Below are 23,176 nucleotides of genomic sequence, written 5' to 3'. Positions count from 1 at the left end.
ATGGAGACATTTTCATTATTCACTACAGTGTAAACATCATCAGCTGATGGTGTCATTTTAAATAAATTTTACCATAAATATGAAAACCTGGACAAGTTAATTACAACCACCATAAAATTTGTTTACATTTTCACTTTTATTACATTGTCCACCAAGACATGAAAATTATGAAAATTATATTTACAATTTTAGGATTTTTTTTACTTTTTTTATACAAGTTATAAAATTACAATTGTATTATAAGAACAGTAGATCTACAGGACTAACAGTAATATAAATTATGTATCAATGGTGTGACTTTCAAGTTATATTTATAATGGTCCCAGTGATCACACAGTCCACATCAGGGGGCACTTTAATCCACCTCCTCAATGGTGGGCCCCTCAGCACCAGCTCGTGCCTGCTGTCCACAGCTGCCAGTGGACATTCCTCCCTGGTACAACTTGCTGATGATGGGGTCACACACTTTCTCCAGCTCTTTGAGCTTGTGTTGGTACTCCTCTTTATCAGCCAGCTGGTTGTTCTCCAGCCAGGCGATGGCCTCATCACACTTCTCAATCAGCTTCTTCTTGTCTCCCTCACTAATTTTGCTCTTCATGTTCTCATCCTGCACACTGCTCTTCATGTTGAAGGCGTAGGACTCCAGAGAGTTCTTGGCAGCGATTTTGTCCCTCTGAATGTCGTCCTCAGCTTTGTATTTTTCAGCGTCCTGCACCATCCTCTCAATCTCTTCTTTGCTCAGCCGACCCTTATCGTTGGTGATGGTGATCTTGTTCTCTTTGCCGGTGCTTTTGTCCACTGCAGACACGTTCAAAATGCCGTTGGCATCAATGTCGAAGGTGACCTCAATCTGTGGGACCCCTCGTGGAGCAGGTGGGATTCCTGTGAGATCAAACTTGCCCAGCAGGTTGTTGTCCTTGGTCATGGCTCTTTCCCCCTCGTAGACCTGGATGAGGACCCCAGGCTGGTTGTCAGAGTAGGTTGTGAAGACCTGGGTTTGTTTAGTGGGGATGGTGGTGTTGCGTTTAATCAGGGCAGTCATGACTCCTCCGGCTGTCTCGATACCCAGAGACAGAGGCGCCACGTCCAGCAGCAGCAGGTCCTGAACGTTGCCTGAGGTATCACCTGTGAGAATGGCAGCCTGGACGGCGGCACCGTAAGCCACAGCCTCATCTGGGTTGATGCTCTTGTTCAGCTCCCTGCCATTGAAGAAATCCTGCAGGAGTTTCTGGATTTTGGGGATTCTGGTGGAGCCTCCCACCAGCACGATGTCGTGGATCTGTGCCTTGTCCATTTTGGCGTCCCTCAGGGCTTTCTCCACCGGTTCTAATGTTCCCCTGAACAGGTCGGAGCACAGCTCCTCAAAGCGAGCCCTGGTGATGGAGGTGTAGAAGTCGATGCCCTCATACAGAGAATCAATCTCAATGCTGGCCTGGGAGCTGGATGACAGGGTCCTCTTGGCCCTCTCACAAGCTGTGCGCAGCCTCCTCAAGGCTCTCTTGTTCTGGCTGATGTCCTTCTTGTGTTTCCTCTTGAACTCCTCCACAAAGTGGTTGACCATGCGGTTGTCAAAGTCTTCTCCACCCAGGTGAGTGTCTCCAGCTGTGGATTTCACCTCAAAAATACCGTCTTCAATTGTCAGGATGGACACGTCAAAGGTGCCTCCACCCAGGTCAAAGATCAGGACGTTACGTTCGCCTGACTTGCCTTTGTCCAGACCGTACGCGATGGCGGCTGCTGTCGGCTCGTTGATGATCCTCAGGACGTTGAGTCCCGCGATGACGCCTGCGTCTTTAGTTGCCTGTCGCTGGGAGTCGTTGAAGTACGCTGGGACTGTGATGACTGCGCTGGACACTTTGTGTCCGAGGTAGGCCTCAGCTATCTCCTTCATCTTCACCAGGACCATGGAGGAAATCTCCTCAGGGTAGAAGGCTTTGTTCTCCCCTTTGTACTCCACTTGAATTTTGGGCTTGCCTCCATCTGACACCACCTTGAAGGGCCAGTGCTTCATGTCAGCCTGCACCACAGGATCATCAAACTTCCTTCCAATCAGTCTCTTGGCATCAAACACAGTGTTGCTGGGGTTCAAAGCCACCTGGTTCTTGGCTGCGTCCCCAATGAGTCTCTCTGTGTCAGTGAACGCCACATAGCTGGGGGTGGTCCTGTTGCCCTGGTCGTTGGCGATGATTTCTACTTTTCCATGCTGGAAAACCCCCACACAGGAGTAGGTGGTGCCCAGATCAATGCCGATCGCTACACCTTTGGCTGCAGACATTGTCACTGGATGTCACCTGTCAAGCAATTAGACTACATTTTAGTCACGACTCAAAGGAACCAATCTCTGATAGAAAATACACCAGAATATTTAACCTCCTATGACCTGGCGTCCACATACATGGACATCATATTTTTTGTTATCTGCACTGTAAAACTTCATTTTGTGTCATTTTCTGTCTTTCACAAAGGTTAAGTCTGATCCAACTGTTCCCACAGACAAAAAGGATGTTCCTATTTTGGAGTAGTAGTTTTGGAGCATTACAAAAAAACAAAAACAAAAGCAATAACAAAACATAAGCACATTATTTATTGGGTACATCTAACCCCAAATAGCTAAAAGAAATCTAAAATGCAAGCCAAACCAAAGCTTGGGTCTTAGGAGGTTAAGCTTATATATAACAAAACATGTTGATGAGGTCAGCCTATCCCCTTTGTTCAACTTATTCTATTATAAAATAAAATTGCCTATAGGCATACACATTATTACAGTGATGGACTTCTCAAAATACTTTTAAACATTTATCATTAAAATTTGGGGTAAATACAACAAAACATTTGTAACTTGCTCATCCTCAACCTTTTTCTACTTATAGTACATTATTTTAAGATTCAATACAGGTACGAATTTATCAAACATTAATGTCATCAAACTTTTAAACAATTTAAACTCGTTTTCCTCTCAGAAATAAAGGATGAACTTACAGTTTAATGTTGAGGGGTCGCGGCTCTGTAGAGGACTGGTCTTCTTCGCCGGACTTTCTTCGCCGGACTTTCTTCGCTGGATCTTCTTCTCTGATCCTTTTCGTCCCTGTCGCCGCTCTGAGAGCAGGCCCCTTATATGATTGAACAACACGCTCTCGCTGCTTCCAGACGTTTCACGCAAACACCGTCAAGTTAGCGTCTGTGTCACGTACAAGTTCCTGCTAATATTTTCAAATTAAAAAGCCTAATTATAAGTAAATGCTGTAGTATGCTGCATTTCGACGTGTATGTTTTATTTTGAAAACAAAATCGACAGTAAAACTGAAAACTTGAGGAAGTAACTGATTACTCATAGGAACTCTCTCGAATTAACCCGAACAGTGAAGCCAAACCCAGAGACATCCGGACATCTGTGTGATTCATTGTGATTCATATTTAGTGACGAAATGCAAAGTAGATGCATTTTAGTTCAACTCCGACTTAACCTTTTCTATTTTCTGATACTGCAGATCAACTAAATTTATTTTCCGCCACATTTATTTAAAGCTTTAGGTAGTAATTCAACTCGGTCTCATATCATTTCGTGACTATGTCACGAAATTTAATCATTTGTTTCTGGCACGCAGACACGTTTTTTCCACTTTTTTCGTGACAGCAATCATGACTTTTAAACTCATTGATTTCGATTACAGTTGTCAATCATCGACCAGGACTAATCAGCCCAAGGACTGTCATGTTTTCTCGTCATCTCGTCAAATCCAAACGTTATATCATCCACAGCGTGGTCAGATTTTATCCTCGTTGGATTTCCTTATTCTAATAGCCTATTATTTGGTTGAGTTTATGATTATACCACGTGTCTAGTAATCTTGTTTCTTTTAATTTCTCAACAGATTTGCGCTGTTTCTGTTTGCTATTTCAAAAGAACAATTCGCGTTTTTTATGTTTTCTTCTTCAAAGGTATATATTTCTCCATGGATTGACGGGTCAACTTCAGCAGCACCTTCTTCGACCTCACACAGCAATGTATTACCCTTGTATCACTCCTGCTCTTCTGTTTACTTTCTCGTTCTTGAATCTTTTTTCTCGTCTTACATTGTTTCTTCTGTCATCCCTATATTTTCTTCTTCTGTTATTGTTTTCATGTCTTTCCTCCTTTTCTCCTCCTTTGTCACTGTTTTCCTCCAGTTTTCATTCTTTCTCCTCCCCAAATGTTATTTTCATGTCCTTTCTCATGTTTCTCCTCTTTTGTCTCTGAAATAGCCTATGACATTACCTTTCACTAATATATTGTAATGCCCCGTTATATTCACAGCCGGCAGACGCTCTTTTGTCACTTTCCTTTATTAATTTGCTTTAGTCAGAACAAGTAACAGGCTACTGTTCCATCCGTAGCGGCGCCAAGTCCCTCAAACCGAACAGCTCTTTCCCTGCTCTTCTCCTCTCCTCCCCGTCTCACCTCCCTCTAGCTCCCCCTAGCGACTCCCCAAAGAACACCCCGAACAAGACACAACAACGTGGAGTCATAATACAATTGAGATTAGTTTCAGTTGCTGAAATTACTAATTAACTTCAGTTTTAATATAGAAGTTATTATTGAACAAACTCATCAGTCTCCTTAGAGACCATCAAAAATTGCCATCACCGACTATATTTCAAGTCGTCAAGGCGGGGTATTGGGTAAAGTTTTCAACTAGCAATAATCGCGCCTCGGACAAACCTCATAGGCTACGATACTGCCACTGCGAAAGGATGGAGAACTAAGACAGACAACAATGGGGTGTCTCAGGGCCGGACCCCTCTCTGTTAGGGTCTGATCTCTTCAACTTAGACTTTGAGCTCGATTATGGGGTGTTTCCCTTTTGAAGGTCACTGCACTAGTTCTATGTGTTTCAAATGTTTGTTGTAACTCAGTTTTTTTTAATTTTGCGTACAGCCCATCCATTTTCTATACCCGCTTATTCCTTAACCAGGGTGACAGGGATCTGCTGGAGCCCATCCCAGCTCTCCCATTATTTTAGGACCACATGATTTGTGGTCATATTGGTTCACAAACATTTTTGATCTGCTCTATTTTAACATCAATGTGCAATTCCATTCTGAGCTGATTTAAAAATAAAAAGATCATGAGATGAGAAAAACTTTATTACAAAGAGAAATGCAGGTAGTCTTGTAGTGAAAGTAATTAGTACTGAGTAGTAACAGTAGTCAGTAACAGTCCAGTTCATGTTGGTCAGTGAACTGCCAGGTGTTGCAGAGCCTGAGGACAGTGGGGATGAAGGATCTCCTGCAGACATCGAAAGACCTAAGTGGCCAGTCCAAACCCCACATCCTCACATAACTTCCAGCTTTTTCCAGATGAGACATGGTGAAACATACAGAGGACAGCATCCACACTAATGGGTTCTCTGTAAGCAAACTGCAGGGACTCTATTGCCTGTTTAACCTTGAGAATCATCCTCTCCAGGACCTTCATAATATGTGATGTGTGAGCCACCGACCTGTAGTCATTCAGTTCAGCTGGACACTTCAGATAATGGAACAATGCTCTGTTTTCCAGGGAGCCGGGACCCTCCCCAACTGTAGACTCAGGTTAAAGATCCTCTGTAGAGGCTCACACAGTTGGGCAGTACAGTCCTTAAGCAGCCTTGGACATACACTGGGCCATCTGGGCCAGCTGCCTTCCCACAGCACAGTCTTTGCAGCTGCAGCATCACCCCAGTTGTTACTGTGACAGATTGTGGAGTGTTCCCAGGTGAAGGAGGGAGCGTAGCTGCGGTGGTGGAGATGCACACAGGTAGAAGAGAAAGAGATAAAGGAGACACTGAAAATGAAGAATGGCTGGGGCATTTGTGTTAAACCTGCTGAAGAACTTGTTTAGTTCACTGGCTCTGTCCACATCACCCATTTTGTAGCCTGTGAATTTGTTATTTCCCCTCCACACCTCTCTGATGTTGTGCTGCAGATTGTCCTCTATTTTAAATCGCAGTACAGTCATCTCAAGGCACTTTACAAAAAACCACTGAGTCTCATTCCAGTTACAGATAGGATGGTAAATATTTATGTCACGCTCACGTCTTCACATCACAAAATAATACCACGCTCCACTCTGAAAAGAGCCGTGCCGCATAAAAAGTACTTTTATTATCACTCCTCCACTTTGTTTGATAACACAAAACAAGCTAGGACAAATAGAGCTTGAAACGCATAGCAACAGTAACTAAGGGGCGGGGCTAAGCGAAGGACACATTCATCAAAGCAGTCAAAGCATCCAAACTCTACACGTCCACAGAAGTCAAACCACAGCCAAACACCAGACAGCACGACTCTTCTAAAAAAGTGTGTTAGACAAAGTGTAAAATGCTTCCAACAGAAGAAATCATTTTGAGCAGGGCTTACTGGGAAAGAATCCAGTCAATAGTCAACCTGCCCAGGTCCAAAATGTACACCAGACAGGAAATGGTAGACATGAATGCTCGGGCTCAGTTTGCCAAACTCGACAAATCTTATTTAAAAACACAACAAAGAAAGCGTCTAGAAAAACTAAAACTCAAGGAACAGGAAAAGAAGGAATATTTTAATCAAATTGCTGCAGAGGAGAGGGAACTGCAGAAACAGGACACGCAGAAAATGATCGACAAAGCCAATTTGATGAGGTTCCACCAGAATGGCTGTGTCCGAAAATTCAACAGCGCACTCCAAAGGACTTATGTGCAGAAAGAGAACGAGGCACTGATCAAATATCAGCAAGAGAAACAGAGAATTGCTAGAGAGCAGAGAAGTCAGCCTAACCTGGAGATGATTCGAGAAAGTGAAGAAGCTCAGAGACGAGAACAGGAGGACGCTTGTAAGAAGCAACTCCATGACCGGGCTCTGGCTGCTTTTTGGACGGAGCAAATAAAGGAGAAGAGACGACAGAGAGAGAAAAAGATGCAGCAGGAAAAGGAAGAGAGAGATCAGCTGAGGAATCTCGATGAATTGCCTGCACAGGAGTTAAAAAATCAGGCCCAAAGAGAACAAGACTCAAAGAAAATGTATTTGAGACATATGCAGGAGCAGATGTCCAGCAGAAAACTGCAGAGAGAAACAGAGGCACAGATACTGGACAAGGAGGAAGAAGTAAGACAACGTCATCAGCTTGACAAAGAACAAATGCTGCAGCAACGAAAAGAGCACCTGGCAGAAAAGTTCAGAAAGCGGCAGATACCCATTAAAACTGTGACAGACAAATATGCAGTCAGAATGAGAGAGCAGGATGCTGCTAGAGCACAGAGAGAGCTGGAGATTTCTGAAGAAATGGCTAAACAAGACGCTGAAGTGGCAAAGCAGCAGAAGGAGAGAGAGGAGAAGAGGGCTGCAGTGTTAAAGGATATTTATGCTCACAGAGAGGCTATGATAGATCAGAAAAAGCAGAAGGCAAAGGCAGAGAAAGAGACCATCCAGAACTGCTTTCAGGCCCAGAAAGAGGCTGACAGGCTGTTTCTAGAAAAACAAATGCTAGAAGCTCAGCGCAAACGGGAAAATAATAAGCAGTGCCAGATCTTTAATGACAATCTGGCAGCTTTAAAGCGTGCCCACTATGAAAAGCTGAAGAGAGAGGAACACGACGCTGAGGTGAGGGATGCTGAACAGGCTGCAGCGCGGAAGAAGCAGCTCCAGGACTACATCCAGAGTGAAATTGACAAGGCAGCAGCAAGTCAAAGAAATGCTGCAGTGCTTTTAGCAGTAAGAACAGGAGGGCATGGCTTCCTTTCAGATGGTGAGGAGCCCGGCAACTTCATCAAAGACACAAGTAAAACTAGCAAACGTATGCAGCGCAGTAAAGTGGCTAAGCCACCCATTCACTTGCCACCAATTTCCACAGCACCGAAGTTAAAGTCTGCCACAGGGGAGTTAGTTGTGAAGCAGCCCAGCTACCAGGCTAAAGGTACAGGACAGAAATTACCCAGAATAACCAAGGAACACCAGACAGTCAAGAAGCTGGAGCCACTTAAGCTCTCTGTGGCACAGATACGCCTCCCACCCATCCCAACTGGCAAAAACAAGCAAAACAAAACAAACAAGTAAACTCTCCGGTCACCCCGACCAGTCAAGGCAGATGGCCACCCAAACTGAGCCTGTTCTGTAGGAGGTTTCTTCCGTTACAGGAAGTTTTTCCTCCCCGCCGTCGCCAAGTACTTGATCAAAACGATTTTGTTGGCGCTTTCCTTATAGTATTCTAAATGCTTCACCTTAATATATGAAATTTGTTGAGATTACTTTATTGTTTTTACATATATTTTTATAGATGGTATGTCAGTATCTGTAAATAAAATTTTATTGAGCTTCATTGAATGAAATGGAAATCTATTTTTATTCTGTTCTATTATGCTAATAACTGCTGTCCCATTAGTGCTGACCAACGATTCAAATTTTTAATCACGATTAGTAATACTTAGTGATTAGTAATACTTAGTGATTAGTAATACTTATTGATTACTAATACTTAGTGATTACTAATACTTAGTGATTACTAATACTTAGCGATTAGTAATACTTAGTGATTAGTGGAGCAGTCGTGGCCTAATGGATAGGGAGTTGGACTTGTAACCTGAAAGTCACAGGTCCGGCAGGAATTGCCGGTGGGCAGAGTGAACAGCCAGCGTCCTGGCGTCCACCCTCAATGCCACGACTGAGGTGAGACCCTTGAGCAAGGACCGGACCCCCAACTGATCCCCGGGCGCCGCAGCATTGGCTGCCCACTGCTCCGGGTGTGTGTGTGTGTGTGTGTGCACTTGGGTGGAAATGGAATTTCCCCATTGTGGGACTAATAAGGGAATTAAGTTTAATACTTAGTGATTAGTATTAGCAAGTAATGTAGTTTTTATCAGCAATATTTCCTTCACACAGCAGCAGTTAAATAATTTTTTTCAATATAAAACCAAAGCTATTTGCCACTGTCAGTGTATTAAATGTTTTATGCTATTTGTTATAGGAAAAAAAATTACCCACAATCCAGAGCCACAATCATAACATTTTTGTTTACCTGACAGTTCTTTTCATTTCCGGTTCCTCTGAACGCTGCAGCAGTCCAACCTAAGTGCTCTCATTGGGTGAGACGCTCCTGATCAAGATGCCACCCCTCCCGTCACCCATGGTTTATCTGCATGTGCATTCAGAGCCAGCGAGCAACGGATTTTCAAAATAATAAAAATAATATAAAAACTACATTAATGCCTGACACAATATTTGTCGCCCTTCATAAATATATATAATATATAAGTAATCCAGTCACATCGTTTCCACATGCTCACGTGATCAACAACACAGCCTACTAAGCAGATTTCACACCGCTAAAGAGGTGTAGGACTTAGGACTGGCCCTTAAAAGCCAGAAAGTTCAGGGCTTGACCCAGGATCTTTCTGTGTGGTCTGTCAAAATAGGTGAGGATACATTGGCCAATAAAGTGTATTTTATTAATGTGAAAGAAAAAAACTATATAGCCAATAAAAAGAAGACGAGGACAAACACAATCTAGCTCAGACTTTTGGAATTTTATTTTGACATGACTAACAGGAAGTCGTAACTGCCAGAGCTGCTAATTTTACTTCACAGTAAACTTTACTTTACTGTGAGTGAAACGTCTAGAAAGAGTGAGATGTTAACATCCTAAGAAAAAAGCTGCTGGTTGGAGAGCATGCACAGTCTGAGAAACGGATCAGAGCGCAACAGAAGATCCAGCGAAGAAGACCAGTCCTCTACAGAGCCGCGACCCCTCAACATTAAACTGTAAGTTCATCCTTTATTTCTGAGAGGAAAACGAGTTTAAATTGTTTAAAAGTTTGATGACATTAATGTTTGATAAATTCGTACCTGTATTGAATCTTAAAATAATGTACTATAAGTAGAAAAAGGTTGAGGATGAGCAAGTTACAAATGTTTTGTTGTATTTACCCCAAATTTTAATGATAAATGTTTAAAAGTATTTTGAGAAGTCCATCACTGTAATAATGTGTATGCCTATAGGCAATTTTATTTTATAATAGAATAAGTTGAACAAAGGGGATAGGCTGACCTCATCAACATGTTTTGTTATATATAAGCTTAACCTCCTAAGACCCAAGCTTTGGTTTGGCTTGCATTTTAGATTTCTTTTAGCTATTTGGGGTTAGATGTACCCAATAAATAATGTGCTTATGTTTTGTTATTGCTTTTGTTTTTGTTTTTTTGTAATGCTCCAAAACTACTACTCCAAAATAGGAACATCCTTTTTGTCTGTGGGAACAGTTGGATCAGACTTAACCTTTGTGAAAGACAGAAAATGACACAAAATGAAGTTTTACAGTGCAGATAACAAAAAATATGATGTCCATGTATGTGGACGCCAGGTCATAGGAGGTTAAATATTCTGGTGTATTTTCTATCAGAGATTGGTTCCTTTGAGTCGTGACTAAAATGTAGTCTAATTGCTTGACAGGTGACATCCAGTGACAATGTCTGCAGCCAAAGGTGTAGCGATCGGCATTGATCTGGGCACCACCTACTCCTGTGTGGGGGTTTTCCAGCATGGAAAAGTAGAAATCATCGCCAACGACCAGGGCAACAGGACCACCCCCAGCTATGTGGCGTTCACTGACACAGAGAGACTCATTGGGGACGCAGCCAAGAACCAGGTGGCTTTGAACCCCAGCAACACTGTGTTTGATGCCAAGAGACTGATTGGAAGGAAGTTTGATGATCCTGTGGTGCAGGCTGACATGAAGCACTGGCCCTTCAAGGTGGTGTCAGATGGAGACAAGCCCAAAATTCAAGTGGAGTACAAATCTCTTTTAGGAAATGCTTTGTTTTGAGGATGGTGTTTCTGGGCATGTGAGCAATGAGGCAGTCACACTGGTCAGAGTCAAACGGTAACACTGAGGTTGCAAGCCTCCCTCAGCCTCTCTGCCTGATCTTGGTCTAGTCTTCAGTCTCTTCTGCAACCACTGTATGGACTTTGGGTTTGTTTCTTTCTCAAAATAGATAAATAAAATAAATAATACAATTTTTAAAATAGTGACAAGGATGGACAAAGTGTAGAAATAAATAAGCAGAAAATATTATTTAATACAAATGAGATCCTTATTTTCAAAGGTTTACTTTTGCAACAGCAAGGGAGTAGGACATAAACTGAGTTTGTATCTTCTAATGGGTCCTAATAATTCAAGGTACATTTTTTTTAGCCAGATATGGTAAGCCTCTGATTGTGAAACGATATAGCATCACAGAAAACCATCAACCACAAAAACATTGTGTTAAGGCTCAGACCTTTCCAGGTATTGATATAGGTTTGTGTTGATATAGTTTTTTTACATACCCAGAAACTCGACTTGTAGAAAATTGTAAAAAAAAAAAAAAACTATAAAAAAAGATTATGAGGCCTGTGCTGCTGATAATACTCTTACTGATAGCCTAAGTGGGCTGCAGAGAATTTGATGTTGTGAACAAAATAAACCCTAGTCAGTACAATGTGCATGTTTTTTCTCTTTTGCATACTTTCTTAAAACAGATGATAAAAATAAAAGATGAAATTAAGGTGTAAAAACTACCCTATCACTATAACGGATTAAAGGTAGATCTCTTGGCTGAACTGGGACCTCTTTAAGGTGGAGTGGTATCAGGGTCTCGGGTCGGCATTAATTTGTTTTGTTTGTTTGTGAAGGAGTTGGGTGAAAGTCCCAGGGGGAGTAGTTGGACTACTCCTCCCCACCCCATTTGTTTTTCATGCTGTCACCGTCTCATTCATCAAAATCCAGCGGTTTGAACAGCTGCTGTCAACGACCTGCACTCACCGACGTACGAGCTATCGCGAGAACCAAGGCAGTGTGAGAAGAACGGTGTCTAGCAAGACATAGCAATATTCATATTTAGCAACAACAACCTTTACGAAAATTATCGTCCCGTTATGTAGACTGAAAAGATGACGAAATGACCGGCTCTTTCACTCAGAGACTCGGACACGATACTGGATTGTGATATACACTGAATCTGTCTTTTTTATATTAGTGAATTCCACAGAATCATTTCAGATTCATAATCATTTAAAGCTTTAGGTAGTAATTCAACTCGGGCTCATATCATTTCGTGACTATGTCACGAAATTTAATCATTTGTTTCTGGCACGCAGACACGTTTTTTCCACTTTTTTCGTGACAGCAATCATGACTTTTAAACTCATTGATTTCGATTACAGTTGTCAATCATCGACCAGGACTAATCAGCCCAAGGACTGTCATGTTTTCTCGTCATCTCGTCAAATCCAAACGTTATATCATCCACAGCGTGGTCAGATTTTATCCTCGTTGGATTTCCTTATTCTAATAGCCTATTATTTGGTTGAGTTTATGATTATACCACGTGTCTAGTAATCTTGTTTCTTTTAATTTCTCAACAGATTTGCGCTGTTTCTGTTTGCTATTTCAAAAGGACAATTCGCGTTTTTTATGTTTTCTTCTTCAAAGGTATATATTTCTCCATGGATTGACGGGTCAACTTCAGCAGCACCTTCTTCGACCTCACACAGCAATGTATTACCCTTGTATCACTCCTGCTCTTCTGTTTACTTTCTCGTTCTTGAATCTTTTTTCTCATGTCTTACATTGTTTCTTCTGTCATCCCTATATTTTCTTCTTCTGTTATTGTTTTCATGTCTTTCCTCCTTTTCTCCTCCTTTGTCACTGTTTTCCTCCAGTTTTCATTCTTTCTCCTCCCCAAATGTTATTTTCATGTCCTTTCTCATGTTTCTCCTCTTTTGTCTCTGAAATAGCCTATGACATTACCTTTCACTAATATATTGTAATGCCCCGTTATATTCACAGCCGGCAGACGCTCTTTTGTCACTTTCCTTTATTAATTTGCTTTAGTCAGAACAAGTAACAGGCTACTGTTCCATCCGTAGCGGCGCCAAGTCCCTCAAACCGAACAGCTCTTTCCCTGCTCTTCTCCTCTCCTCCCCGTCTCACCTCCCTCTAGCTCCCCCTAGCGACTCCCCAAAGAACACCCCGAACAAGACACAACAACGTGGAGTCATAATACAATTGAGATTAGTTTCAGTTGCTGAAATTACTAATTAACTTCAGTTTTAATATTGAAGTTATTATTGAACAAACTCATCAGTCTCCTTAGAGACCATCAAAAATTGCCATCACCGACTATATTTCAAGTCGTCAAGGCGGGGTATTGGGTAAAGTTTTCAACTAGCAATAATCGCGCCTCGGACAAACCTCATAGGCTACGATACTGCCACTGCGAAAGGATGGAGATCTAAGATAAACAACAATGGGGTGTCTCAGGGCCGGACCCCTCTCTGTTAGGGTCTGATCTCTTCAACTTAGACTTTGAGCTCGATTATGGGGTGTTTCCCTTTTGAAGGTCACTATTTGTGTTTCAAATGTTTGTTGTAACTCAGTTTTTTAAAATTTTGCGTACAGCCCATCCATTTTCTATACCCGCTTATTCCTTAACCAGGGTGACAGGGATCTGCTGGAGCCCATCCCAGCTCTCCCATTATTTTAGCACCACATGATTTGTGGTCATATTGGTTCACAAACATTTTTGATCTACTCCATTTTAACATCAATGTGCAATTCCATTCTGAGCTGATTTAAAAATAAAAAGATCATGAGATGAGAAAAACTTTATTACAAAGAGAAATGCAGGTAGTCTTGTAGTGAAAGTAATTAGTACTGAGTAGTAACAGTAGTCAGTAACAGTCCAGTTCATGTTGGTCAGTGAACTGCCAGGTGTTGCAGAGCCTGAGGACAGTGGGGATGAAGGATCTCCTGCAGACATCGAAAGACCTAAGTGGCCAGTCCAAACCCCACATCCTCACATAACTTCCAGCTTTTTCCAGATGAGACATGGTGAAACATATAGAGGACAGCATCCACACTAATGGGTTCTCTGTAAGCAAACTGCAGGGACTCTATTGCCTGTTTAACCTTGAGAATCATCCTCTCCAGGACCTTCATAATATGTGATGTGTGAGCCACCGACCTGTAGTCATTCAGTTCAGCTGGACACTTCAGATAATGGAACAATGCTCTGTTTTCCAGGGAGCCGGGACCCTCCCCAACTGTAGACTCAGGTTAAAGATCCTCTGTAGAGGCTCACACAGTTGGGCAGTACAGTCCTTAAGCAGCCTTGGACATACACTGGGCCATCTGGGCCAGCTGCCTTCCCACAGCACAGTCTTTGCAGCTGCAGCATCACCCCAGTTGTTACTGTGACAGATTGTGGAGTGTTCCCAGGTGAAGGAGGGAGCGTAGCTGCGGTGGTGGAGATGCACACAGGTAGAAGAGAAAGAGATAAAGGAGACACTGAAAATGAAGAATGGCTGGGGCATTTGTGTTAAACCTGCTGAAGAACTTGTTTAGTTCACTGGCTCTGTCCACATCACCCATTTTGTAGCCTGTGAATTTGTTATTTCCCCTCCACACCTCTCTGATGTTGTGCTGCAGATTGTCCTCTATTTTAAATCGCAGTACAGTCATCTCAAGGCACTTTACAAAAAACCACTGAGTCTCATTCCAGTTACAGATAGGATGGTAAATATTTATGTCACGCTCACGTCTTCACATCACAAAATAATACCACGCTCCACTCTGAAAAGAGCCGTGCCGCATAAAAAGTACTTTTATTATCACTCCTCCACTTTGTTTGATAACAGGAAATCAGCTAGGACAAATAGAGCTTGAAACGCATAGCAACAGTAACTAAGGGGCGGGGCTAAGCGAAGGACACATTCATCAAAGCAGATGACGTCACATGATGACCTCATCAGCAGTCAAAGCATCCAAACTCTACACGTCCACAGAAGTCAAACCACAGCCAAACACCAGACAGCACGACTCTTCTAAAAAAGTGTGTTAGACAAAGTGTAAAATGCTTCCAACAGAAGAAATCATTTTGAGCAGGGCTTACTGGGAAAGAATCCAGTCAATAGTCAACCTGCCCAGGTCCAAAATGTACACCAGACAGGAAATGGTAGACATGAATGCTCGGGCTCAGTTTGCCAAACTCGACAAATCTTATTTAAAAACACAACAAAGAAAGCGTCTAGAAAAACTAAAACTCAAGGAACAGGAAAAGAAGGAATATTTTAATCAAATTGCTGCAGAGGAGAGGGAACTGCAGAAACAGGACACGCAGAAAATGATCGACAAAGCCAATTTGATGAGGTTCCACCAGAATGGCTGTGTCCGAAAATTCAACAGCGCACTCCAAAGGACTTATGTGCAGAAAGAGAACGAGGCACTGATCAAATATCAGCAAGAGAAACAGAGAATTGCTAGAGAGCAGAGAAGTCAGCCTAACCTGGAGATGATTCGAGAAAGTGAAGAAGCTCAGAGACGAGAACAGGAGGACGCTTGTAAGAAGCAACTCCACGACCGGGCTCTGGCTGCTTTTTGGACAGAGCAAATAAAGGAGAAGAGACGACAGAGAGAGAAAAAGATGCAGCAGGAAAAGGAAGAGAGTGATCAGCTGAGGAATCTCGATGAATTGCCTGCACAGGAGTTAAAAAATCAGGCCCAAAGAGAACAAGACTCAAAGAAAATGTATTTGAGACATATGCAGGAGCAGATGTCCAGCAGAAAACTGCAGAGAGAAACAGAGGCACAGATACTGGACAAGGAGGAAGAAGTAAGACAACGTCATCAGCTTGACAAAGAACAAATGCTGCAGCAACAAAAAGAGCACCTGGCAGAAAAGTTCAGAAAGCGGCAGATACCCATTAAAACTGTGACAGACAAATATGCAGTCAGAATGAGAGAGCAGGATGCTGCTAGAGCACAGAGAGAGCTGGAGATTTCTGAAGAAATGGCTAAACAAGACGCTGAAGTGGCAAAGCAGCAGAAGGAGAGAGAGGAGAAGAGGGCTGCAGTGTTAAAGGATATTTATGCTCACAGAGAGGCTATGATAGATCAGAAAAAGCAGAAGGCAAAGGCAGAGAAAGAGACCATCCAGAACTGCTTTCAGGCCCAGAAAGAGGCTGACAGGCTGTTTCTAGAAAAACAAATGCTAGAAGCTCAGCGCAAACGGGAAAATAATAAGCAGTGCCAGATCTTTAATGACAATCTGGCAGCTTTAAAGCGTGCCCACTATGAAAAGCTGAAGAGAGAGGAACACGACGCTGAGGTGAGGGATGCTGAACAGGCTGCAGCGCGGAAGAAGCAGCTCCAGGACTACATCCAGAGTGAAATTGACAAGGCAGCAGCAAGTCAAAGAAATGCTGCAGTGCTTTTAGCAGTAAGAACAGGAGGGCATGGCTTCCTTTTAGATGGTGAGGAGCCTGGCAACTTCATCAAAGACACAAGTAAAACTAGCAAACGTATGCAGCGCAGTAAAGTGGCTAAGCCACCCATTCACTTGCCACCAATTTCCACAGCACCGAAGTTAAAGTCTGCCACAGGGGAGTTAGTTGTGAAGCAGCCCAGCTACCAGGCTAAAGGTACAGGACAGAAATTACCCAGAATAACCAAGGAACACCAGACAGTCAAGAAGCTGGAGCCACTTAAGCTCCCTGTGGCACAGATACGCCTCCCACCCATCCCAACTGGCAAAAACAAGCAAAACAAAACAAGCAAGTAAACTCTCCGGTCACCCCGACCAGTCAAGGCAGATGGCCACCCAAACTGAGCCTGTTCTGTAGGAGGTTTCTTCCGTTACAGGAAGTTTTTCCTCCCCGCCGCCGCCAAGTACTTGATCAAAACGATTTTCTTGGCGCTTTCCTTATAGTATTCCAAATGCTTCACCTTAATATATGACATTTGTTGAGATTACTTTATTGTTTTTACATATATTTTTATAGATGGTATGTCAGTATCTGTAAATAAAATTTTATTGAGCTTCATTGAATTAAATGGAAATCTATTTTTATTCTGTTCTATTATGCTAATAACTGCTGTCCCATTAGTGCTGACCAACGATTCAAATTTTTAATCACGATTACTAATACTTAGTGATTAGTAATACTTAGTGATTAGTAATACTTAGCGATCAGTAATACTTAGCGATTAGTAATACTTAGTAATTAGTAATACTTAGCGATTAGTAATACTTAGCGATTAGTAATACTTAGTAATTAGTAATACTTAGTGATTAGTGGAGCAGTCGTGGCCTAATGGATAGGGAGTTGGACTTGTAACCTGAAAGTCACAGGTCCGGCAGGAATTGCCGGTGGGCAGAGTGAACAGCCAGCGTCCTGGCGTCCACCCTCAATGCCACGACTGAGGTGAGACCCTTGAGCAAGGACCGGACCCCCAACTGATCCCCGGGCGCCGCAGCATTGGCTGCCCACTGCTCCGAGTGTGTGTGTGTGTGTGTGTGTGTGTGTGTGTGTGTGTGTGTGGAATTTCCCCATTGTGGGACTAATAAGGGAATTAAGTTTAATACTTAGTGATTAGTATTAGCAAGTAATGTAGTTTTTATCAGCAATATTTCCTTCACACAGCAGCAGTTAAATAATTTTTTTCAATATAAAACCAAAGCTATTTGCCACTGTCAGTGTATTAAACGTTTTATACTATTTGTTATAGGAAAAAAAATTACCCACAGTCCAGAGCCACAATCATAACATTTTTGTTTACCTGACAGTTCTTTTTATTTCCGGTTCCTCTGAACGCTGCAGCAGTCCAACCTACGTGCTCTCATTGGGTGAGACGCTCCTGATCAAGATGCCACCCCTCCCGTCACCCATGGTTTATCTGCATGTGCATTCAGAGCCAGCGAGCAACGGATTTTCAAAATAATAAAAATAATATAAAAACTACATTAATGCCTGACACAATATTTGTCGCCCTTCATAAATATATATAATATATAAGTAATCCAGTCACATCGTTTCCACATGCTCACGTGATCAACAACACAGCCTACTAAGCAGATTTCACACCGCTAAAGAGGTGTAGGACTTAGGACTGGCCCTTAAAAGCCAGAAAGTTCAGGGCTTGACCCAGGATCTTTCTGTGTGGTCTGTCAAAATAGGTGAGGATACATTGGCCAATAAAGTGTATTTTATTAATGTGAAAGAAAAAAACTATATAGCCAATAAAAAGAAGACGAGGACAAACACAATCTAGCTCAGACTTTTGGAATTTTATTTTGACATGACTAACAGGAAGTCGTAACTGCCAGAGCTGCTAACTTTACTTCACAGTAATCTTTACTTTACTGTGAGTGAAACGTCTAGAAAGAGTGAGATGTTAACATCCTAAGAAAAAAGCTGCTGGTTGGAGAGCATGCACAGTCTGAGAAACGGATCAGAGCGCAACAGAAGATCCAGCGAAGAAGACCAGTCCTCTACAGAGCCGCGACCCCTCAACATTAAACTGTAAGTTCATCCTTTATTTCTGAGAGGAAAACGAGTTTAAATTGTTTAAAAGTTTGATGACATTAATGTTTGATAAATTCGTACCTGTATTGAATCTTAAAATAATGTACTATAAGTAGAAAAAGGTTGAGGATGAGCAAGTTACAAATGTTTTGTTGTATTTACCCCAAATTTTAATGATAAATGTTTAAAAGTATTTTGAGAAGTCCATCACTGTAATAATGTGTATGCCTATAGGCAATTTTATTTTATAATAGAATAAGTAGAACAAAGGGGATAGGCTGACCTCATCAACATGTTTTGTTATATATAAGCTTAACCTCCTAAGACCCAAGCTTTGGTTTGGCTTGCATTTTAGATTTCTTTTAGCTATTTGGGGTTAGATGTGCCCAATAAATAATGTGCTTATGTTTTGTTATTGCTTTTGTTTTTGTTTTTTTGTAATGCTCCAAAACTACTACTCCAAAATAGGAACATCCTTTTTGTCTGTGGGAACAGTTGGATCAGACTTAACCTTTGTGAAAGACACACAAAATGACGTTTTACAGTGCAGATAACAAAAAATATGATGTCCATGTATGTGGACGCCAGGTCATAGGAGGTTAAATATTCTGGTGTATTTTCTATCAGAGATTGGTTCCTTTGAGTCGTGACTAAAATGTAGTCTAATTGCTTGACAGGTGACATCCAGTGACAATGTCTGCAGCCAAAGGTGTAGCGATCGGCATTGATCTGGGCACCACCTACTCCTGTGTGGGGGTTTTCCAGCATGGAAAAGTAGAAATCATCGCCAACGACCAGGGCACGGCTCTTTTCAGAGTGGAGCGTGGTATTATTTTGTGATGTGAAGACGTGAGCGTGACATAAATATTTACCATCCTATCTGTAGCTGGAATGAGACTCAGTGGTTTTTTGTAAAGTGCCTTGAGATGACTGTACTGCGATTTAAAATAGAGGAAAATCTGCAGCACAACATCAGAGAGGTGACCAACATCTGACCAACATGAACTGGACTGTTACTGACTACTGTTACTACTCAGTACTAATTACTTTCACTACAAGACTACCTGCATTTCTCTTTGTAATAAAGTTTTTCTCATCTCATGATCTTTTTATTTTTAAATCAGCTCAGAATGGAATTGCACATTGATGTTAAAATGGAGTAGATCAAAAATGTTTGTGAACCAATATGACCACAAATCATGTGGTCCTAAAATAATGGGAGAGCTGGGATGGGCTCCAGCAGATCCCTGTCACCCTGGTTAAGGAACTCAGTTTTTTAAAATTTTGCGTACAGCCCATCCATTTTCTTTACCAGCGGGTAAAGATTACAACAAACATTTGAAACACATAGAACTAGTGCAGTGACCTTCAAAAGGGAAACACCCCATAATCGAGCTCAAAGTCTAAGTTGAAGAGATCAGACCCTAACAGAGAGGGGTCCGGCCCTGAGACACCCCATTGTTGTCTGTCTTAGTTCTCCATCCTTTCGCAGTGGCAGTATCGTAGCCTATGAGGTTTGTCCGAGGCGCGATTATTGCTAGTTGAAAACTTTACCCAATACCCCGCCTTGACGACTTGAAATATAGTCGGTGATGGCAATTTTTGATGGTCTCTAAGGAGACTGATGAGTTTGTTCAACAATAACTTCGATATTAAAACTGAAGTTAATTAGTAACTTCAGCAACTGAAACTAATCTCAATTGTATTATGACTCCACGTTGTTGTGTCTTGTTCGGGGTGTTCTTTGGGGAGTCGCTAGGGGGAGCTAGAGGGAGGTGAGACGGGGAGGAGAGGAGAAGAGCAGGGAAAGAGCTGTTCGGTTTGAGGGACTTGGCGTCGCTACGGATGGAACAGTAGCCTGTTACTTGTTCTGACTAAAGCAAATTAATAAAGGAAAGTGACAAAAGAGCGTCTGCCGGCTGTGACTATAACGGGGCATTACAATATATTAGTGAAAGGTAATGTCATAGGCTATTTCAGAGACAAAAGAGGAGAAACATGAGAAAGGACATGAAAATAACATTTGGGGAGGAGAAAGAATGAACACTGGAGGAAAACAGTGACATGCTATTGATTAGAACTGGTAACAATAATCTGTCTGGAGCATTTACTATATCCTTATTATGTTCACACTCAATATCCTTGAAAATCCTTTGAATAAAACATTAAATGTACAAAATTCAAACAGCCATTTTAACTCAGGATCCAGTTATTAGCTTTTTTTTTTATCATATCCCCATGAACTATTGCAGTTTAAACAGGTGTGATGGAGCTGGTTTGGTGAGCATTCAAGGTAGCAGCAGCTGGTGTGATCTTATAGGACGTCTCCATCTCAGCAAAAAAATTACATTTATTTTTGACATCATAAATTACATCATGTATCTACTTGTTTATCAGCTGATGATGTAGCTAAATCTCCACACAAATTTTAATTAAAGTAATCAGTAATAGCAAACAGCTCAACACTACATGGTTGGCTGACACAGCCTGGTCTGTTTTCCCATGAGCCTCCCTGGATGACGACATATTTTTTCTAACCTGAAAGAAGAAATGCAGAGCTCAGACACTCGACGACAGAAACACGTCAAAACAACAAGGAAAGCATGTCATGAAAGAGGTATAAATATTGCTATATGGATATATGCTATTATATCTCCATAATATGATACATACCGATATACCAAATATATCCATTTGTAAGTTTGTAAGTGGACAACCTGTGCCCAATTCTCCATAATCAATTACATGTATTCTATCATGTAATTGGTAATAAAATACATGATATATGTATATATCATGTATCTACTGATACATGATATATACACTATACAATTAACAATATGTTAATTGTATAGTGTTATATGTATATTTATCATATAATGTTCTGTTTGTATGTATACTGTTTGTATGTATACTTATGTATGTTATCACCATAATGTATACAAATATATAACATGGATAATGGGGGTGCAATATTCATTGCTAACATAACCCCTTATAACATTATAAGTATTATGTACATATATGTTACAGTTTATGTATGTATAAAGTAATTGGGCATCAAAAGTATATATAATATATACTACTTATGTTAACATTCATATAACATTCTATTGTATATCTGTTGTACCATATATAATACATATATTATAATAATGTAAAGCACATTACTTTCTTGTTTTGTCATGTACACAAGTACATGACATGTATATTAATAGGTATTATCCTTGAATACATCAATTACATATTAGTTTTGCTGGGATTATATTTTGCTTTTTTTTTTTTTTTAGAGATTAACATCATTACAATGCTAAGTGCGCAAACACCGACGCTATAAATACGCTGTGTTATATTAGTAACAATATTGGTAACTGTACTGTTATATGTATATTTAGTAACAATTGTAGTTATTGTAATTGTCAGGATCCATTTCACTGGACTTCCGTTTTCTTTTATTTTGGAGGATCCTGACAGGAACTGGTTTTTGGTTATCTCTGTTTCCTTTACGTTGACCTAATTTGTTGATTGTTTTCACCTGGTTCTTGTTTTGTGCCTTTATATACCTTGGTTGTTCCTTGTTTTAGTTGCCGGGTTGTCTGTTCTGTTTTGTTAAGACATCGATTGAGCCTATCTGATTCTTGTTTTCTTTTGGAGTTTTGTTTCTGGATTACCTTTGTTCCCTCAGCTCTAAGTTAAGTATTCTGCTTCCTTCATTTTGTTTTCTGTTCTCCTCCCATGTCCACTGTTCTTGTGTCGCTGTCTCGTGCCATGTTCTATGCCCTTGTGTTTTCACGTCCTGATTCCCTGTAGCCTTGCTTCTGTTTCCCTGAGTGTCTGGTGCGTCTCCTTAATTGTGTGTGACCCTGTCCCTCTTGCCCTGTTAGCCTCGTGTCTATGTTTCTGTACTTTATGTGTCTTGACTCCCTGTCTCTATGCTCATGTTTCCTTGTAGTCTGGTGCGTCTCCCCAGTTGTGTGTGACCCAGACTACCTCCTGTTGTAACTCCCTTGTTGTGTTCTTGTTCTCTTGTGGTCTGGTGCGTCTCCCAAGTAGTGTGTGTGACCCAGACCTTCATGCCCTGATTCCTCGTTCTCTTGTTCAAGTGTCTGTGTGATCTGGTGTGTCTCCCCTGGTGTGTGTGACCCAGATCCCTCCGGCCTTGTGCTCTCGTGTCCATGTCAGTGTCCTATGTTCATGTTTTCACGTAGACCCTCCTGCTTTGGTTCCTTGTGTCCTGTTCATGTTTTTGTCCTAGTTACCCTGCCTAGACCTGTCCCCTTTTGCCTTGAGATTTGTTCTTGTTTTTCCTAGTCCAGTTAATAAAGTCTTGAGTGGAACTATAAGTACCTGTGTGGGCAAATCTTTGGTCCGAAACTTATATCCGTTTCCCCAGTCCTGACAGTAATATTCACAAATATTCAATTATTTGGTAACCTTAAATTGTAATGTAATATTGATAAGTTGTAAGCATCATACTCATGTGCACCAGCACAGTCTCCATAGAAAGAGCATTGTCTGACTTTTTTGTGAGAAAATCCCATTGTAGCTTCAAACAATGCACATATCATTTCACTATTTCTCTTTAGGGAAACCTCACCTCTCTGGTGAGGCTCAGAGTTATAAATAAATATTATATTAATAGAGTTTGAATAAAATAGGTTGTATATACATTGTTATACATGTTGTTATATTGTTTATGTAGTTATAGGGTACATGAGCTATATAATACATAGATACATGATATATCCAGTATAATTGGATATATCATGATTGACAAAGTGGTCAATATCTACATGTATACAAATTTGTATATGTTTTATGTTATACATAAAACCAACAACTACGTAT

At 41.2% G+C, this 23,176-nt stretch overlaps 2 protein-coding genes and 3 non-coding genes across 5 annotated transcripts; 2 read left to right on the top strand and 3 right to left on the bottom strand.

Moving 5' to 3' along the window:
- Window positions 1–117: 117 nt before the first annotated feature.
- Window positions 118–3,025, bottom strand: LOC113140793 (heat shock 70 kDa protein 1). Its single transcript, XM_026324795.1, has 2 exons — window positions 2,980–3,025; window positions 118–2,291 (listed from the first exon to the last, which is right to left on the bottom strand). Exon 2 carries the CDS (start codon window positions 2,273–2,275, stop codon window positions 356–358), a length of 1,920 nt encoding a protein of 639 aa, XP_026180580.1. The 5' UTR covers window positions 2,276–2,291; window positions 2,980–3,025; the 3' UTR covers window positions 118–355.
- A 1,567-nt stretch (window positions 3,026–4,592) lies between these two features.
- On the bottom strand, window positions 4,593–4,733 carry LOC113141703 (U4 spliceosomal RNA). The gene has a single exon (XR_003296780.1). It is a non-coding gene; the product is annotated as a U4 spliceosomal RNA (small nuclear RNA).
- Window positions 4,734–9,688: 4,955 nt separating this feature from the next.
- On the top strand, window positions 9,689–10,831 carry LOC113141104 (heat shock 70 kDa protein 1-like). The gene is made up of 2 exons (XM_026325327.1): window positions 9,689–9,747; window positions 10,436–10,831. Exon 2 carries the CDS (start codon window positions 10,452–10,454, stop codon window positions 10,806–10,808), a length of 357 nt encoding a protein of 118 aa, XP_026181112.1. The 5' UTR covers window positions 9,689–9,747; window positions 10,436–10,451; the 3' UTR covers window positions 10,809–10,831.
- A 2,279-nt stretch (window positions 10,832–13,110) lies between these two features.
- Window positions 13,111–13,251, bottom strand: LOC113141702 (U4 spliceosomal RNA). The gene has a single exon (XR_003296779.1). It is a non-coding gene; the product is annotated as a U4 spliceosomal RNA (small nuclear RNA).
- Window positions 13,252–19,808: 6,557 nt separating this feature from the next.
- Window positions 19,809–19,949, top strand: LOC113141701 (U4 spliceosomal RNA). Its single transcript, XR_003296777.1, has one exon. It is a non-coding gene; the product is annotated as a U4 spliceosomal RNA (small nuclear RNA).
- Window positions 19,950–23,176: the final 3,227 nt, after the last annotated feature.

The sequence above is a fragment of the Mastacembelus armatus genome, chromosome 8 (genome assembly GCF_900324485.2).
Source record: "Mastacembelus armatus chromosome 8, fMasArm1.2, whole genome shotgun sequence".
Classification (NCBI taxonomy): Eukaryota; Metazoa; Chordata; class Actinopteri; order Synbranchiformes; family Mastacembelidae; genus Mastacembelus; species Mastacembelus armatus.
This window is presented reverse-complemented; position numbering and strand designations above follow the sequence as displayed.